The sequence below is a fragment of the Anabrus simplex genome, chromosome 11, assembly GCF_040414725.1.
Source record: "Anabrus simplex isolate iqAnaSimp1 chromosome 11, ASM4041472v1, whole genome shotgun sequence".
NCBI classification, from domain to species: Eukaryota; Metazoa; Arthropoda; class Insecta; order Orthoptera; family Tettigoniidae; genus Anabrus; species Anabrus simplex.
This window is the reverse complement of record NC_090275.1, coordinates 11,782,525-11,803,400: the sequence shown is the minus strand read 5'-3', so window position 1 is coordinate 11,803,400 and position 20,876 is coordinate 11,782,525. Positions and strand designations below refer to the sequence as shown.

The 20,876-nt window shown below is 37.0% G+C and overlaps 1 protein-coding gene across 4 annotated transcripts in view; it reads left to right on the top strand.

Annotated features, from left to right (window-relative positions):
- The window catches only part of LOC136883537 (REST corepressor), a 230,794-nt gene extending 210,335 nt beyond the window's left edge, over positions 1 to 20,459 (top strand). For all 4 annotated transcript variants that reach the window (XM_067155907.2, XM_067155908.2, XM_067155905.2 and 1 more), the window contains 2 exons: positions 4,248 to 4,429; positions 17,072 to 20,459. In XM_067155907.2, coding sequence (XP_067012008.2) covers positions 4,248 to 4,406 — 159 coding nt within the window. In that variant the 3' untranslated portion in view covers positions 4,407 to 4,429; positions 17,072 to 20,459. The remainder of the gene's footprint in view (positions 1 to 4,247; positions 4,430 to 17,071) is intronic.
- The last annotated feature ends 417 nt before the right edge of the window (positions 20,460 to 20,876 follow it).

Genomic DNA, 20,876 nt, shown 5'->3' with positions numbered 1-20,876 from the left:
TCTGCATAAATTCAGGGCATAAATTCACTACAATAGAACAGGACCTTCATATCTTCAAAAGAATTGAAAAAAGTAAACTCATGACAGAATATGAAAGTATATTTATATTCCCTGACCAGCAGTTTAACAAAGATAAGAATTTAAATGATATCATTGATTTTAAATAAAGCCCCTTGTACGAACAGATTTTATTACTATTACAAGAATCAATTCCCCTCACCAATATTCTTAAAAATTTTCAACCTTAAATTAATAAACACTCCTCTATAACTAAAACACTCCCCTCCCTTCCCCCCATCGCTAATACCTCCCATTCAAGTGCGACCAATAGACCCATAGCCACACTCACTCCAATACCGCTCCCTCCAACGGCATCCCACTGCTACAATACGCGCAGCAATACACTTTCCTCTTTCTCCCCCACTGCTAGTAGCTCCCCTCCAAGTACTACTGGTTCTGCCTGCAATTAGTGGAAGAAAGGAGCAAAGATCAATACGTCGGTAGTTGTCACAAAGAAAATCCCTCGTAAAGCTGTGACTATAGGGGTTGTGGTGCCACGTGTCAGGCCTATTGTATTATGTTAACAGATCTATCCGTTTCAGTACCTTGGGTGTATGTACTGTAGGTAAATATTTATATTGTCTACGGATAACCATTTGCAGGTGTAGATGAAAGAAGTGCGGAACGGATGCGGATGTTATTTTGTATATCTGCACAGGGCTGTAGTCATAAGGTCCAAAATGAGTTATTTTGAGATACATACTATGATGTTTACAGAAAATGGTTCTTCATATCATGATAGGTCACAAATATTCCAATCCATTTCTAAGAAACAGTCCTTGCATTTTCACTAGCTCCACAATTCACACATTAATCAAACAGAAATCATCAAGTGGACTTGCTCGGTACTTACTTCTGCTTGTTGAATACTTTCCAATATATTTTCGTCGAGTAGAACTTACGAATACAAAGCAAGTGACTGCACGGCTTCAATACCTCTAGAATACTTGTGCGCTGGCTGAGTGGCTTGGATGGTTGAGGCGTTGGCCTTCTGACTCCAACTTGGCAGGTTCGATGATGGCTCAGTCCGGTGTTATTTGAAAGTGCTCAAATACATCAGCCTTGTGTCGGCAGATTTACTGGCTCGTGAAAGAACTCCTGCGGGACTAAATTCTGGCACCTCGGCGTCTCCGAAAACCATAAAAATAGTTAGTGGGGTGGAAAGCAAATAACATTAATTATTGGATACTTGAGAAGTTATTGGATGTATATATGAAATCAGTATTACCCAGAGCCCAACTGGTGGTCATGAGCGTTAAAGTATCAAAGTAGGGTCCGACACCGTAGTTAGGTGGTTCGAGTCCTGTTGGGGAGGAGGGAAAAAAGATTCACCATCAGAATGTTGGCCAGGAGGGTAGGAGAGTTAGTGGTATACAATTCCTAGTCACTAGATTGCACGAGTTCAATTCCAAACCTCTCCACAGTGTTCATATGGAGTGACGGCATATGATGCTGTTGATGTTGATTTGTCCGCCAGATGGCTATGGTAAGCCTTGAGCAGATTTCTTTATTGTTATTCAAGAAGAGTAGGCTATGTGCCAACACTGGGTTTCACCCTCTTCCTGCCTTGTCATTATAATCACCACCACCGTCCAGGTCATCTATGGACATCAGTTAGAAGGACCTGCACCGGGTATCTCCAGATGCCACATGACATCAGTCAAAAGTATTAACATATCCAGAGACTGCCTTAACCTTCTTAGTAAATATTAGTTTACTCACACACCACAGATAACAATATTCTCCACCACATTAATACGCAGTTACTTACCCATGGCAGATGCCGCCCACCCTCATCGGAGGGTCTGCCTTACAAGGGCTGCACTCGGCTAGAAATAGCCACACGAAATGATTATTATTAATATTAGTTTTCTCAGGAACTTGATTTAAATATTGTGTGGTGCGTTTGCGTTACGAAGTTTGTCGTGACTTAAAATTTTGTAAGTGTTCATATTACATTCGAAGTGTGTGTATGGTACTTCAAGGTCTTTGTGTGTCCAGCAGTCAGTTGAATTATCAACATCATCACTGTCACACTCATTATTGCTTGTCCTGACTCATGGAAACTAGTTGCTGAAATTCCATGTAATATACTGTATTTTCATTAACATATACATCAGAATCACTATTGCTTGCATCTTCACAGTTCCAGGTATATCTGATAAAATATCTTCTAGGATATCTTCCAAAATTTTACTGTCATAGGAGCTGAAATTGCTACAGCATGCCACGTTGACATTGAAATGAAATGGAAATGGCGTATGGCTTTTAGTGCCGGGAGTGTGTGATCCTAGGATTGCAGTGTTTTTAGAGGAAGATGCCGAAGGAAGTGACGACAGTGATCTCTCAGATGAAAATGATACAAATTACAATTCTGAGCACAACACGGATTCGGAACAAGGTGAGGTAGATGAAGAGGGAAGTTTCACGGACAACATAGACGTCCATAACCAGCTGTCATCTTTCTCTGGTAGGAATATATAGAAGTGGTCAGCTACCGAACTCGACCGGCAACTGAAACGTCAAAATCAGAACATTATTGTCAAACTTCCAAAATTTAAGTGGTTGTGAAAATGATGTCAGTGACTGTGAAATTCAAAAGTTTTTTGAGTTTTGTATACTGTAATATTTAAATGTACCTTTTAATTTGCTGTGGAGCAAGATTAATTCATGGGAGTGTGATTTTCTTTTAAAATAAGTGACGTAAAACAATTGTGCGTTATCTCACAATCTATAATAAGTAAAGATACTAATATCTCATTGTAGGTAATGCAAAATATATAAGGAAATATAATTGACAAGTATTCATTTTTGAAACTTAAATAAAGGGTGTTTAAGGTCACCCATTCTATGGTATCATTTTCGACCCAACAACGCCATTTACGTACCAAAGTTTTCACAACGCCAGTTGAGGGTTAAGTCAGAGGCTCGGTTAGTAGTAGTAGTAGTAGTAGTAGTAGTAGTAGCTGGTCTAGAATTACAATTTAGGCCTATTCCAAATTATAGTACCACAATTCACTAAATAACTCAAAATTCAACCCTGAAAAGGGCCATTTCTTAAGAAAAGCTTCTTCCTATTCACTTTTATTAAATGTACATTCATTTTATTCCAAATTAACAGCGAAGATTTCTTCTCTGGTTTGGAGGAAAAATTGCCTCCACGTCAGATAGTTCTTTCCCCCGCCATTGTAGTGAATTGAGATTTTCCGACTCATAGGGTACTCCCAGAAAAAAGATAAGTAAACGGGCATAGTTTTTACCGTGGGACTATCCACTATTCGAAGACCCCCACCAAAAAAAGGACGAAGATTGTTCACGGATCACGGATGTCTGCGTCTTGGTCATTTCAGCTTTGGACTGTTAGTTCGGCAGCGTAGTACTATTCGTTAAAAGTGAGAAAATGTGTGGTTTTTCATTTGATCAAGTATTTCACATGAAAGCATTGCTTTTAGTCACGCCATTCCTACTGACGTCATTGTAATGACCCATGCCCATTTCAGTTGGGAAAAACCACTAAGAGAGTCTTTCTGAGAATCTATAAAGGCAGGCGGAGAGTGAGTGTCTACCATTATAATGAAAACTCCCCAACCTGATTGTGACTGACAGTAGGCAAGCTGGCCTACCATTACAATGAAAATTCCCTAACCCAGTCTTCATATGAGAAAAGACAATGGTGACTTCCCCGTCGTGTTTCTAGGGCAACGTTAAGAGTTATGCAACTTAATAAATCTTGCTCACAATGTTTACACTACCTAACCTATAATTCTGTATACAATTTAGAATTCTGTAGCGAAGCACGGGTACATCGGCTAGTCCTGTAATAAACGGTAGTAGTTCACTTATTACTTACGAAGACAGGAAAGTATGGTAAAGTAACGTTAATTCATCTGGCCCATTGCCCACACACCAATGAACAACTTAATAAATTCATGTATTCTGTCGTCAGTGTGTTTCAGTCTGTGGAAAGTGAAATGCATGATAAGGTTTTAATTTAAACTGCTTTTCCTTTGTATAATTCTTTTTAGTTAACCCTTTAACCCATTCCAAAATTGAAAGCTTCTAGATATGAAGTTTGTATTAAATACTGTACGTCTGGTAAGCTTCCTGTTCTGAGAAGACGGACACCAAACTTGCATGACCAGTTAAGTGATCTTTTGTTGAAATAATCAATGAACATTGTATTGCAGATGGAAGTGGATGGAGTGTCTTCAGGGAGCGAGGCTGGTACTCCCACTCCTGGAGCTAGCTCACCTGTCAATGTAGGACCTGGTCCCCCACCACCTCCACCAGTCATCAAACAGCCTTTCACCAAGACTAACGTAGCACCAGCTCAGGCAGCTAAATGATACTGGCTCTAGCATAAGCCAAGGTAAGTGGGGAATATTTTTTCTACACAAGTATGCTTGAAGGCTTTAGGGGAAATGATGAAACAGTGTAATATTCAACTACCTCTAAAAGGAATCAGTTTGAAATAGAATACAGTGGCATCTTCTTGGTCTATCATTCCTGGGAATGTTGTCTTCTTATTCTCATGGGCTAGTTCAAATTTTTTGGGTTCTTTCAGTATCACCATCTCCATCATAGATACACATCATTAGTATTTCCTTGTCATATTGTCTACACCTTGATGACTGTTAGATCTCTCTGGAATGCTTTCCCCTCTTCCTTAGCGAATCCATGTCGTTAATTTCAGGAGTATAGTAGTTGAACAAGACTTTCTAGAATATTCTGAAGTGGCCACTAACCATATGTTAATTGGTATCTAGCTGTGGGGTTGCTCAGAATAGTTCTGTGTTAGATTATTTCTAATGATGTAATCTAAGCGTCAATATTTTTTCTAGACATGATACTGTGTAGGCTTTTGGCTTATGCCGTGTCAAGAAAATAAGGTGAAATTCTTTAAGTTTTGCATAGAACTGTGCTCTGCGTCGTCAGAAGAAAAGGCCTTTCTCGTGGACAGTCTAGACTTTCATCAAATTTACATAAATCTTTTTGACTTTTTCTCTCAAGTTTTATGGATATCTTTGAGAATTCAAACGTAGCTTTTCAGTCAAGTGTGTTGCACATCCACTTATTGAAGTCAATTTTTTAGGAACTATTGAAGAATGTGATGGCAAGTTTTATGAAACCACACGTTATTATAAGCTCCTCCTCTCTCCTTGATGTAGATTATCATACTCCAGCAGGTCAAAATGATTATGATCTGATCATAGGGACCTCTGCATTTGTTTTGGTGAACACTTTGAAGTCTGAGCAAAAGTGCATATTGTTCAAGTCTGTTAGAAAGTGTTTCTCTTCTTCATGTAACTACATGGAACACAAATTTCCATTCAAAGATCAAGCTTTAATTAATACAGATGTTGCAGATATTTTGCTATAAGTAAGGCATCATTTTCAAGCCTTATATTTTTCATTAACAAGTTTCCGAACATTCTGACTTGTGAAACAGAACATTTAGATACAGAAAGTGATATTCTGCACTCCCAGTTCTGTAACTTTCAGTTCGAAGAAACAGACCTGGTAAAAGGAAGAATTGATGTTCAGTGGGCATTGGTAGGTCAGATGAAATCAGCTGACGATGTACTTAAATATGACAGACTCTCTAAGGTGATGCTTGCTATTTTATCATTTCCACATAGCAATGCAGAATGTGAAGGGATTTTTAGCACAGTCACAAAGACAAAACATAGTTCAGATCTTTGCTGTCTGAACAAACTTTGTAGAAACTTTTAATCTTAAAATCAGTTCAGCAAGGCAAGCGGTTTGAGCAAAAATTTAGTTCAGAGTTTTTGAAGAGGGCTAAGTTAGCTAGGGGTGTGTTGAACAACAATTAGTCGTAATGTGTTCAGCACGCTGAAGGATGGGAAGTCACATGTTCCTGGAGTTCAGGTATGTCCAGTATTTCATGTAGGCCAAATAAGAGTTGTTAATGTATTGAATTATAATTAACCCATTCGCCTCACATTTAAATACCGCTCTACGGCTGTCGTCATCACACTATTATTTAGAAAATCATACAAAACCAACCAGTAAATATTCCTTTCTGAAATTTTGCATGCATGATAACGAAGTAATAAACTTACCAATGCCGTTGCTGCTGGGTGTGGTATACCTCAAAACATTCTTCAATTTGAAGAGCTATGCCACACTTTTTGCACTACCAGCAACTTTCACATCTTTTACCCCGGCTGTAGCACACAACACACCTTCTTGTGATTTTTGATTTCTTCTCTGTAGAGAGAATACGCATGGGAAAGTGGGCCCATGATTTAGCTTGTAATCTGGTGGGGTTGGTTCTAGCTAAAGGTCGACCTCAAACCGAGTACTCTGGCAACTGAACAGTCTCTAGTAGCTGCTGTGCAATGCTGGTTCTGAAGTCTGCATAGCTCATCTTTCTGTTAGCAGTAATCGTGTGATACACAGTGAAGGAATTGAAAATACACTTCTAGGAGGTAAAATAATATTTTCCTATACCCTTTCACTGTGTGTCACATGACGGGGAACAGAGCTGTAACCTGATCCTGAAGGTCAGCACCACCCATCCCCTTCTGGTATTCAAGGCCACACTTGGGCTTTATCACTTCTTCCCTCGGGTTTGTCCTCTCTTTCGTCTGATTTTGCCTGTTCCTTTCATGTCAGCTGATTTGTGTTTAGTGGTGAGAAAGCAAACGTCCTCATTATCTTTCCACTTCACACACAACATACTGTTGGCAGCCCATGTCTCATACTCTCCACATTTTAGTTTTGTCTTACTGATATCGCGAGGCATGTCTTTTTGGTTCTGTCTAACAGTTCCAATTACATTCATCTGCTTGTCGTGTTGCCTTTTGAATAAATCTGGGGAAGAATACCAGTTACCTAAAAACAATGCATGCCCTCGGCCTAACAAGGGTTCACACATGTTGAGCACAACGTTTGTACTTGCTGGCAGACTTGGATCCGTTACATCATCACCTACATAAATTTTGAAAGACGAGACAGTAGCCAGAACTTGGATTCACAAATTTTGTAAATTTTTATTCCAAACCTAGAACGTTTAGACCTATTACACTGGACATATGAAAGACGGCCTCTGAGTTTCATTAGACTTTCATCTAGAACAATGTCTTGTGAAGGTAAATATAATTCTGAAAATTTGGAGCAGAAATGTTGTATTATAGGCCTAATCGTTCTTAGTTTGTCACTACTATCAACTTGTTCATCGTCAACAAAATGTAAAAATCGTGAAATTATATAAATCTTCCCCTGCTCATGGTTTCACGAAAAGTAGGAGTGATTATACACCTGTTTTTACTCCAATATAACTGTATTCTTGACATTCGTACTTGTGACATTAGTATAATTAACGCAAAATATGCCCTAATTTTGTCGGGTGTAGTCTCAAATCATTTGTCATCGTCTTTCAACTTTTTTTCTGTCAGGATTGCTAAAATGTTTTGCTGCATATGAATTTGTCTCGACAGATATTTTGTCAAACAAAGGGTTCATGTATTCACAAAAAACTGAGAATTCAGATAGTGGCTGTGTATCAAACTTTTTCAGTAAGTTTTCACTAACCCCACTGTATTTACTAAACTTATGTACAACAGGTTTATTGTCACTTTTTGTCCAGTTCTAGTCAGTCAAGTTAGTCTGTGCCGAGGTACGAGCTCGTTTCGAAAGACTCGGCACACAGTCGTTATTTGCATTACTTTCCATGCCATCAGAACTATTATACGCATCGCTAGTTCTCGAACTAAGGACTTCAGGGTCTATTTCGTCGTCACAAACATCACTGCCTTCAATATCACTCTCTAAAACACTATCTATTAGCTTCCGTATTCCTTCTTCATCAACACTAGCCCATCTTGACGCCATGATGGCAACTGACAAGAGCGAAATAATATGAAAAAAGATTTTCTTATCTCTTGTTCCGGAAGTGTGTGAGAGCCTGGCGAAAGGGAAAAAACCAAAGCCACATGTGTAAACTTCAGCTCGGAATGTATACAAGTGGCATGTGTGGATTAGTGACTGAACTTCATGGATTGATGTACAGCTGTGAATCGCCGCGAGCAGAGCTCGTCATTTGATTCATATGCCATGAATAACTATGACGAGCTAGGGTCGTCAAATGATGCGATTGAGTTAATTAGTACATGTTCTGCCATCAGTGATGTGCCGTGATACATTGCAATTTGCTGCCAAATTTCTCCTGATTTCTTACTTTTGAAAGTTGGCATATCTGATCACAGATGACGACTCTAAACTGGTTCTGATTTGGACTGTATTGTTTTCTACGCTACTGTGGGCACATTGTTTCATTGATAGGGTGTGTTAATTTTATGAATAAAATGAGAGATCAACCTATGAAATTTTTTGTACATTTTTCCAGAATGTGTGTATTTTCATTTTCAATAAAGGCATGTTGAACTTCAAGACAGGATAGAAAGAACAAAGCTAAAGTGGAATGGGCATATGATGGGAATGGGAGAAGAGTGTGTGCCAAAAAAAGCTTTTCAGAAAAGTTAACAGGAAAGAGACCATGAGGAAGACCCCGAAAGAGCTGGACAGATTCAGTATGGGAGTGCATAGAGAAGAGGGGGAGGAAACCAGAAGATGTACTTAAAAAAGGAGAAGAGTCGTGGAGAGACAGTCAGCGATGGAGGTCCTCGATTCACAACCCGACCCGGGAAGCTGGAAACAGGAAATGAAGATGATGACAGATCAGACAACAAGGTCACAAAATCCAGTGTACAAAACATCCGCATATACTGAACTAGCTGGCACACATTAGGTTTTGTACAATAAAAGCTGTACAACCATGTAGCAGAGCCAGAGCTAACTTCAGCTAACAATAGCCAGTCATTGTTATGTTATTGCTGTTGGACATTGTAGGCCAACCCCACCACCTAGGGCTTATTCATTAACCATTTCTTCTCATTTCGATAGTTACCTTTATTGTCTTCTAGTTTAAAAGGGGCAGGTGATCACACAGTTATGTACCTTACAAAGACAATTACGGCTACAATCTCTACCAATCCTATGACAACTTAATACTTCGATGTTAGCGAAGCTCACTGTTGAACAGCTTAGCATTCAAACTGAATTCGTAAATATCTCCAATAGAGCGGGTTCTATCAAAAAAAGCTATCTTAACTGTTACAGTGCCAAGATGCCGTTGCATCGGCACTTACATTCTGTACAAAAAATGCCAGGATGCCGATTCGATCTGCACCCTCTTATGAGTGGCGTAGTGATGCAATAGGCGCTAGATTGCGCCACAAATCAAGTAGAATCACGTAGAATGTTTGTACTTCCTTCTTATGTCATTAGATGGCACTGACATAGCTTCACTTTTGCTAGTTTACTCGTCAATTGTAAGAGTATGATCTGTGAGCGTTTGAAGTCTATGATCCAATATGGCAGCCTTGTTTGTTTATGTCACCGTGTTGTGATTTGTTTTCAATAATTTTACGTTCTAATTCACGCATTTGAGTTATTTATCGTAACATATTAAATTTATTATTATTTCTACTGTAGTTATAGTTACTTACATACCTGCCAACTTTTGGAAACCAAAAATAAGATTATTTTTTAAATTCTTGTTTTTCATCCCATATTTTCCACCACGGTCTAGGTGAAAAAGGTCAGGATAAAAGGCATACATATTTACAGTTACAATGCAAATTGACCATTAAATTTAAAATCTTAAACTAAGAAAACATAAAAATGGTTACAAGTAAATGTACATAATCATTCTCATTTGACACATACGATTAATAATATTTATGTCACACCGACACACGCAACAAAATGCATAATACCGTATTTTCTTGCGTAATTAATGCACTTTTATGACGAAAAATACAGGCAAAAACTTTGGATAAGTAAATTATTCAAGGAATTCAGATATTTACAATTCATTTACATTTAAAAGATACATCAAATATAATGTAAACACAAGTGGTTCAACTCATTTACGGTTATCATCATTTGGCGTAAAATTCCGGCGTAAGACTTTTTCTGAGAAGTCAAATAGGGTACATCAGGTAAGTTAGACACGTGGGTTTGAAGTACCGACACTGGAAAATATTCTTCCCATTACAAGTTTCCTTATCTCGTCACTTCTATCTTTTCGGTCTTGCCCTCAGTACCTTCTAGGAATTTCATCTCTGCTGCCTGTTGACACCATGACCTGAAGTGAAATAAACATGAACTAATAAAAGTACAATTCATGTAATGTCATAACAATGACATACCAGCAAAAAAAAAAAAAAAAAAAAAAAAAACTGTCCAACACAAGAAGGGACAGGCATCGAAGCAGGGACCCTGCTACATTACCCCAAACCGTTCATATCCAATCTCCTACGAGTGACGTGTCCATCCACCCTTTTACTTGCATAGTGCATACGATAACACTGTATATAACTTTCTTATCGATTGTTCAACTTTGTGGCATATGGAAACTGATTAGCGGTTCCTATAAGGAAGATCATTATTCCTTTACGCTTTTCAATCACAAAGCGATGAAAATGGTTGAAATCATTCGTCATTTTTTGGCATAATGTTGTTCCTTGTTGTTCCATTTCTCTTCATAAAATTAATCAAGTCTCAGCTAACCTTCAAATCCGAAACTTTTGATTCCATGTACAGTGGCTATTTCTCATTCTTTAAAATACAGCATTTCATGAAAAATGGCTTATCCAACGTTGTGTAACATATATTTAAGCAGATCCTCCTCTGCTTACGGAAACTTGCCGCTGTATTCTACTCTCTTCTCGTTTTGTTGTAGTCCACAATCTAGCTGCATAGGTAGTATGGGTTCATTATAGATTGAATATACATTTCTTCGGGACATCTTGGTTCCACAAATTACCCCTTACACTCTTCTTCGCCTTTTGGTCCGCCTTCCCTTTGTCATCACTATTGTTTTACTTTTCTCTGTGCTTACTTTCATTCCAAATTTTTCTATCTCATGATTCCATACATCTATTTGTGTTTGTACTTCCATTTCATCCTCACCCCATGTCACTATATCATCTGCAAACAACATGGCTTTTGTTGCCTATCTTCCCAATCTCTTCTTAATGTTCGTATGAATTTCACCCATGATTATGATGAATAGTATGGGGGATAGTACACTTCCCTGTTGGAGACCAGTTTCAACTTGTCTGATTTGTATTCGATTGAAATCTTTTTGTTTTTTGAACTATGTTAGTAATTAAAAATAAACTTGTAGTTCAGTTACAATAGAGCACTGATATTTTGATACCTCAAATTACAAAAGCCTCAGATTATGTGTATGTAAGAAGTAATCAGAGGGTAAAAATAATTTAAACAATACAGTATATACCTGTGTTAGATATGGACTAACATTATCAAGTTAAAAAGAAATTGTCCAGAGATTTGTGCTTTAAAATAGAGCCTTGCTTTTGAACAGCAGTGTCATGCAGTCTTCTGAGAAGCATAGTGACATTCGGCATAACTTCTATTAGCATTGTCAGACCTGGGTTGTTAAGTCATCACTGGTACAGTCTCTTTGGGCACTTCTTTGTCACCATTGCCTTATGTGGATTCACTATTAGTTTCAGTAATTGAAACATTGATCAAAGTTAGGAGCAACTTACATATGCTCAGATTAATGTTTGCAATAGCAGTCAGTTTGCCACTTCATGCTATTTTTCTGACATCGTCATCATATACTAAAGGCTGTGCCTTGTCACGCCAACCAACTTTCTCCTTACAATTGTTAGCACCTTCATCTCCTGAAAGCTAGGCTGAGTAGCTCAGACAGTTGAGGCGCTGGCCTTCTGACCCAACTGGCAGATTCGATCCGGGCTCAGTCTGGTGGTGTTTGAAGGTGTTCAGATACGTCAGCCTCATGTTAGTACATTTACTTACACGTAAAAGAACTTCTGTGGGACTAAATTCTGGCACCTCGGTGTCTCCAGAAATCATAAAAGTAGTTAACCTATAACTTTTTTAAAATCTTCTCCTTAAAGGAGCTGCAGCTTAGAGTATTTGCATTGTGAGGTTCTTGTATGAAAGTTTTGGTCACCCCGTTCCCTGTTTTCGAAGAACTTTTCCTTCTGTAATGTGGTAAATAAAACTGTTGTCTCATTTGGTGGCCAAACAATTTCAGTAGTCTCTAAACCCATATCTCGGCTGCTTCTACCCTGTTGTTTTCTTGTTTCCCCAGGGCCCGTATTTTGCTCTCATAGGTTAGTACACACTATACATAAAGATTTAACAAATATTTTCCTGGTCTCAAACTTTTTTTACTAACAAATTATTTTTATTTTGAAATGCATTCTTAGCCATAGCTATCCTCTTTGTAACCCCTCTTTTTCTTTTTTTTTTTTTTTTTTACAAGTTGCTTTACGTCACACCGACACAGGTCTTATGGCGACAATGGGACAGGAAAGGGCTAGGATTGAAAAGGAGCAGCCATGGCCTTCATTAAGGGACAGCCTCAGCATTTACCTGGTGTGAAAATGGGAAACCATGGAAAACCATCTTCAGGGCTGCCGACGGTGGGGTTCGAACCCACTATCTCCCGAATACTGGATACTGGCCATATTTAAGTGACTGCAAGCTATCGAGCTCGGTTTTTTAACCCCTCTTATGCTTTGTTTATCGTTGGTAGTAATACTCCCGAGGTGATAGAATTATGAAATTTTGTGTAATTCTTTTTTTCTTTTTCAAATTTTATTATTGCTTCCTGTTTCTTATGATTTTCTTTGGTTACTGTCATTGTGTTAAGTCTTTTCATTGTTAATTTTTAGTTTTAATTGGCCTGAAACTTTTTCCATAATATGAAGCATTCTGTTCATCTCCTTTCCTGTTTTTGCAACAATAGTAATGTTATCTGCAAATCTTAAACTACCTTTTTCTTCATTTTTGGTGCTCTGTGACTTGTACAAATTTAGTGTTAAGTACCCATCCTTATCATTGATTGAAACAGAGGTTTCAAATTTACCATGTTGAGAGTTTTTTCTGAGTCGATAAATGTGACATATATTTTCCTGTTAAGTTTGATTCTCCTTTCAAGAATCAAGTGTAACGATACACTTGCCTTCCTGGTGTCTTTGCCAGCCCTGAAGCCAAACTTACCATCATAATGCTGCTCAATGTTTCCCTTCATCCTGTTCTTTAAGATGTTCAGCATTTTATTTTTAAAGGGTGGGAAAGAAGAGAGATTGTTCTATTACTAGGACAATCCATGGCATTTTCCTTCTTTGGTAGCATAACTGTATTGCTCTGAGCAAAGTCTTGCAGTATTATTCCTCTTTCATAACATACTGTAATAATTTCAAGAAGTAGCTTTTTCATTTGTATATCCATATGTTTTAAGATTTATGCAGGAATATTGTCTGTACCAGTTGCTTTCTTGTCACAAATTTAAGAATGCAACATCAAACTCATCCTTAGACATTGGTGGACCTTTCTTTGTCACTTGCACCGGACTTTCTTTCTACAAGTAGTTTTCCATATTGTCTATATCCTCTCCATTGTATTACTTTTCAAAGTATTCTTTCCAGCATTTGCTGACCTCTTTGCTATCAAACAGTACTTTTTTTTTGTCACTATGTTGCTCTTAATTTTTGTCTTACACCACAATGATGTTATTTTAGCCTATACTTTGTGCATTTTTCCCCATTCTTAATATAATTCTCAATGTCAGTACTTATTTTTCTTCCATCCATTTATCTCTTTCTTGATGACATGTAAGTGTGATGAGCTTCTGAGTTTCTCTGTACTCCAAATTACCATATTGTCTTATCTTGTTCGTCATTTGAATGAAATCAAAGATTTCTTGAGGCATCCATAGTTTTCTAGGTTCTCAGTTTTCTTCTGCCAAAAACTTCACTTACTGCTTTTTCTACACATTCCTTCATTTCTTTCCATTTTAATTTAACATCAGTTTCTCTTGACATCACTTTGGTTGAACTGATTTTGTCAACGCCTTGAAACTAATTTTGCACTTTGCTTTGACTAACACGTGATCTAATGTATAAGTAATAATAATAATAATAACAACGTAAACGTTTCCACCTTTTCAATACTAAAATATATTCACAAAATTATAAATTACACGGTACTAGTTTCGACCCATCTAGGGGTCATCATCAACCGTATTGGAGCAAAGATCACTTTTGGCAAAATCCTAAAAAAATGTTATTTTAAAGAATAACAAGTGAAATGAGATGTTATTATGGTAATAGTTAATAATACAAGGAATATACATACTAAGAGGTTTTTAACAAAGAATAAAGTATAAATGGGGTGTTGTAAAAATTATAATCATGGAAATCAGTAAGTTCTTGTATTGAAATGACATATAAAAAATTATATATGGCTTAGGAAGAGGGCTTAAGGTGGGGCTGAAGGGTGTAATTGTCTTGGAAAAGTACCTTTGATTAAATTTAGGATTGAGTTTAGGTTGGCTGCATTATTGTTTCTGAGGAAAGTGATAAATAGATCGAAGAGTATGTTGGGTTTCTCTGAGATTTCATTGAGATTGTGACTGGCATTAAAGTATTGGTCTAGGTGTATGTAGTAATTTTCCATTATGTTGAGTAAAGGGTCCTTGTTTGCTAATACGAGGATGTCCATGTCTTGTTCAATATTGGTGAAATTATGGTTATAATCTTGCATGTGTTGGCCGATGGCTGAAAACCTGTTGTATTTTATTGCGTTAGTGTGCTCGTGGTATCTGATAATGAAGTTTCTCCCGGTTTGCCCGATGTAGGTTATTTTACAGGTGGTACATTTGATCCTATAAACTCCTGATTTTAAAAAACTGCTGGTCTTGTTGATGTGTGAAGTATTGTATAAAACGTTCATGTTCTTATTGTTGGTTTTGAAGGCTATTTTAACGCCTTGTTTCTTAAAGATGTTGGTTAACTTGTAGATATCATTGTTGAACGTGAAGGTGGAAAATGTTAGAGGTTTGGTTATTTCTTTTTTGAGGGTAGTTTTTGGGCGATGTTTTTGTTTATTGATTATCCTTTCTATAAAATGATTGCTGAAGCCGTTGAATTTTGCGATTCCGCGGATTGTGTTGAGTTCATTTTTTAGATCTTTATTGGACATAGGTATGCTGAAGGCTCGGTGAACTAGGCTGTTGTATTGGGCTCGTTTGTGGGACTGGGGGTGCACTGAATCTTGGCGAATGGTGGAGGCTGTTTGAGTGGGTTTTCTGAAAATTTTATAACTGAAAGAATCTGAGTTTCTAGTGATGGTTAAATCTAGAAAGTTGATTTTTTGATTTGATTCGGATTCTAGTGTGAATTTGATATGAGGATCAATATTGTTGAGTCTTAAGAGGGTGGTGGGTGCGTTAATTGATTTCTCATTCATGATTACAAAGACATTGTCGACATATCTGGCCCAAAAGAGAATGTTTTCGAATTCGTTGTCAATTTTGGTGTATTCGAGGAAGTCGAGGTATATTTCTGCTAAGATACCTGAGGCCGGTGACCCCATTGCCAAACCATTTTGTTGATATATGACATTGTCAAAAGTGAAGAAGTTATTGTCGATGTTAAGTTTTAATATTGTGATAAAGTCTTGTATCTCTAGTTTGCTTAAGTGGCTGTTTTTGTTTAAATTGTTTATAATTATCGGGATTAATTTTGATACTTGTATGCTTGGGTACATGTTTACAATATTGAAAGAGTGGATGGAGTGATCCGGTTGCAAATTGAACTTGTTTAGTTTTTCTACTAGCTCAGATGTGTTTTTAATAGACTTTTTGGATAAGAATTGATCATTTTTTCTTAGGAAACATTGGATGAATTGTGATATTTTGTATAAGGGGCTCAGTCTATAGTTGATAATTGGCCGGATGGGAATTCCGGTTTTGTGAATTTTGGGAAGAGCTTTAGCAGTGGGGAGTCCTGGGTTCATATGTATGAGTTTGGATTTTTCCTGTTCGGTAAATAACACGTGATCGCTATCAACATCAGAACCTGGGTAGCTGTGACTGATTTAACGTGGTTTCGGCACCTCTGTTTTGTTGATATGTAGTCAGTCTGGTAACACCTCGTATCTCGTGGTGCTTTCCACGCGTATCTTCATCTTTTTGGAACGTTATAAAATGGGATCATGATGATGTTCACAGAACTTTAATGACCTTTCTGCTCTGTAATTTGTTGTACCCATTCCAAACTCTCCATTAAAACTTGAGTGATATCTGGACCCACTATCACATGAAATCTCCTATTATTATGTATGACATTGTCATTTTTATTTATTACGGGGTTGAGTTCGGACAGTAGAGCACTGGCCTTCTGAGCTTAACTTGCCAGGTTCGACCCTGGCTCAGTCCACCAGTGGTATTTGAAGGTGCTCAAATACATCAGCCTGTGTTGGTTGTTTTATGTGCAGCAAAAAGAACTCCTGTAGGACGAACTTCTGGCCCCTCAATGTCTTCGAAAACCGTAAGTAGAGTTAGTGGAATGTAAAAACCAGTAACATTATTAATATTTTATTTACCATGTCTAGCAAATTCTCAATTTGATCATTATCTTCCTCCACCTTGTCATTGTTTTTGGACGTTGGCATGTAAACTGAATATTTTTCTAACGGGAAGTCATATGTTCTACGGACACACTATCTCAGTTAGCAAAGGGATGAACAAAGAAACAGATTACAGACTCTTCTAAAATCAGCCTAAAGCAACCTCTCAGTCTGTAGTAGTGGTGTGTGGAGGCAGGGTTCTTTATGTATGTACTTTGTAATCTAAAGAGGAGCTTGTGAGAATCGTATAAACAGTGTTACTGTGTTTTGTAAAAGTTTAATTTTCAAAAGAACAGCTGAAACGGCATGGAACCTCTAACTACTGGGACTCAAATTACCGGGACTGTGCTGTACGTGAGACTTATGAAATAGTACTTATTATTAAAGATTGTGTTCTATGGATTTTGACTTTGTTCTTCCAACGTGCTCATCATTTCCCTTGTCTTCAAGCCTTTTGCTTTGTACACTGTTTTTGTGTTTTCTAAAATATGATCTTCTATTATTTCAGGTAATTTGTTTTAACATTTAGCTAGGAACAGCCGTGATACAATGTTATTAAATTCAAGCATTAACGAGAAATAAGTGACCTCATCATAATGTAGGAGTTAAAATTCAAGAAAGTGAATTGTGAGGAACAAGACAATTTTTAATTTCTCATGTCTTCTGTAATGTATCATGAATCAGAGCCGTGACCTGAAGAAAATAGTCAGAGAACATGACTTTTTAAAACAAGTTGTTGTCTAGCCATGAAGAACTTTTTTGTTGGGTGTAATATAAAATTGTGGATCTAGTTTTTTGTTCATTTACTTGTTTTTTAAATATTCATATTTAATTTTATATGAACATTAAATTATAAAAATACATGTATATTATGAAGAAAGAAGATTTAATAGCGCTAAATGTAGTTGCGCTACCGAGTCAGAAAAACATGTTCTCGAAGTGTTTCGTGTGCATTGCTGAAACAGTGTGTGAACAAACTTGTGGCTATGCCTAGAAATCCTTTGAATGTTTTTTAGGAGTGATGTGCTTTATCGGAATGAAGGGTGCAACACCAGACATCCGTGTTCTGTAATGAAGTGTTGCTCCTTCGTTATGCAAGAAATTAAGATGTCTTATTTTTTAAAGCGAGTTCAGAGAGACAAGCTATGAAGGAAATGGTGACAGGAATGTTGCATCAGACTGAAGTTCCTTCATTTCATTTTTAATGTATAAATGCTAGACTCTTTCATTATGAAGTTGATAGTGCAAACCAGATTACTCTTACCAGAGCTACATGATAAGATTTTGTATTTCCCATTCATTAAAGTGATATATGTTACCAGTGTCTCTGTGGCTGCATTTGTGTGGAAAAATAGTTTATATCAGGTCTGCAAAAATATGTTCAATCGACAATTGTAAAGGAAGTACATTTTCTTTTATTTTGTGAATTTATTTTCTGTGGTTTTGAATCAATGTTAGTTAAATCTCTTCTTGCTTAACTTCCTGGCACATTTTAAAAGCCGTGTGAATGCATGTGAATAGAAATGATAAATGTTACTCCAAAGTATTCGTCACACTGAATGTAGCAATTTTTCCCGGTGTTGTCGTTAATTAGGTTAGTATTCCTTCTGAATTGAAGTCTCCCTTTGCAGGAGCACAACCTGCATTCATGTCCTAGATCACTGGACATTGCATACCCAGATGAGTAGTTACAAATAATTGAATGGTAGGACTGATGTAACAAACACGAAATAAGCAAGAGAAATCAGGACCCATCCTCTTGAAGTTTTTGTTCTCTTCCACCAGTACTCAAAACACCTTGCTCATTATTCAGATAATTTTCGATAGTGTATCTTCACCAAAATTGTGATTAGATTTAAGGAAAATCTAGATCAGTGGTACTACTGACTGAATTGTCTACCTTTTAATTGAAATAGTTTGCCAATAGGAGTTGTGAGGAATAATGCTGGCTGGCCATTTCGACATTAATTTTCTCACAAAACGTGATGGCTGTATTTATGTAGGTGTTCTTCAGTCAGTATTATAAAAAGAAATGGTAAATAAAATGAGCTTTTCATGTTAAATCAGATCAGTCACAAATCACTTTAAAATGAAGGAGAAATCCCTAAGTGTCTAGAAAAATTAAATACAGGTAGTATATATTTTGATGAAAGATGTCATAGATGTGAAAGGGTGTGGCCACCTCCTGCAGTACATGGCATTACCTGTCAAAGTCTCTAGGTATGTGGTGTAGAGAGTAAGGAGCTGTGAGCACCCTAGCGACAAGTTTTCCTCCAATTCCATTTCTCATACACCAGGCTCTTCAAGTGCCCCACGCAGAAAAGGCAGGTGGGGTGAAGTTGGGAGAACAAGCTTGTATTGCAGCAAGTGGCCACACTTTCGAACAGTTAAATTAAAATGTGATTGTTTCATTCTCAGTCACATTAAAAATACCCCATTATGCAATTTTCTGGCCTATATTTATTTAATAAAACATTTGTTTTTGGTCTCTTCTGTCATCCCTTAAAGTTTGGGTATTGAATTTTGTTACACCCAGTATACATAGTAATTCATGAGGAGTTACCATCACCTACAGGGTTGATTTTTGAAGACATTTTCAGCAAAAAATATCGTATGACCCTGTGCCCTATACTTCAAACATATTTGTCTTTAGTTCCTGTTGTTTGAAGGGTAATAAAATTAAATGAACTCTTCACAAATAATCCTTTATTTAATTGGCTTGTGAACTGAAGAAGTTTGTAATTTATTCTGAAATTCTTACTTGCCTTTTGCAGAAATCACATTCTTTGTAGCAAGCAGTTAAGGAATTGAAAACACATGTTTAGCTTCAGAACACGAACAGTTAAATAAAGAATTATTTGTGCTGGGTTTATTTTATTTTACCCTTCCAATGAAAAGAACTGAAGAAAGATGTGTTAACACAAAGAACTTTCAAATTATGTAACTCTGAAAGTATTGTGAATAGGACACAGATTCATATGACTTCTTTTTTTTTTTTCTTCTTGAAATGTCTTCAGCAATCAGTTCCATTGGTAATTCCTTGTGAATCACGCTGTATGTGTAATTCAGAGCTTGATGCTGGATGATCATAGTAATTAAGTAGTACCATTGTTTTGGATCAGCATTTATGTGTGTGTGTCCAGGTTAGATAATGAATAGGATGTGTGTTTGGACTGTTGAGGATTTATTTTTTGTTTTTTATACCCATACTCACGCGTAATTTAGATAATGTGATTGCTACTGAGTGTTGAGGAAATAAGTGGTGTGGCCTCTGATATACCTCAGTTTCTGAGAAGAAGCAGTCTGTTGATGGTACAAGTGATGTAAAGTTTTTTGAAGATATTGTGAACCTGTAAAGGCTGCAATGCAGCATGGCTCAGCAAGTCAGGTAGACATCACATGGTTCTTACCTGTGCTAGGCCCCTCATGCTTCTTTCTCTGAGGTAAATCAGTTGAACCTCATATTGCTTGCTGAACCAAATGCTGTGCATGCTGACCTTAACTGAATTAAAAGATCTCCTTCTGCTGTGATTTTGTACATGCTCAGTTGTCTAGGACATAAGGTATGACAGTCATAATTCAAGGCTTTTCTGCTTTTGAAAAAGAAGTATTCATTTTTTCCCTTTATATGTGTCTGTAATCTCTCTTCTTTTGCTATTTCTGTATTTTTAAATACTAGGTGAATGGCTTGTATTTTTTTCTTTACACTGACCATTGTGTTACTAAATGTTAAAAGAGATTTATTTATTTTTGTAATTTTTATTGAATTAGTGTGGATACTCAGCTTAGAGGAAAGTGTGTAAATTCTCTGGCACTTGGATGTAGTGCAATAAAGGAATTATAAGTAATTGAATAAATATGCTGAACTCAAAGTTTCCTGGGTTCCTGACATGAGAGGTGTGTATATATTTTTGCTGCCCTGATAAAAACTATAGCTCCATGTTCTCGTCTTATTTTCAAGTTTCAAACACTTCATACTGATTATTTTATACTTCCTCTTGCCTTCTGAACTTCATTGGTAGGAGAGCAGAATTTTTTTTTTTTTTTCACACTTTTATTGTCTAACTTTTAATGTAGTACAATATATACCAAATTACCATTGAAGAAGTCTGCTCTGTGTCATTTTTCCTCCTGAAGAAAAGAAATGATAAAAATACATAATATTTGCTGTTCTAACCAGCACCCGGGAAACTGGAAGTGTAAACCGATGATGATGATGATGATGATGATGATGATGATGATGATGATGATGATGATGATTTACTGCACTGGCTGATTAGAAGGTGATACTTGGCTTCTCAGCAATTTTCCCT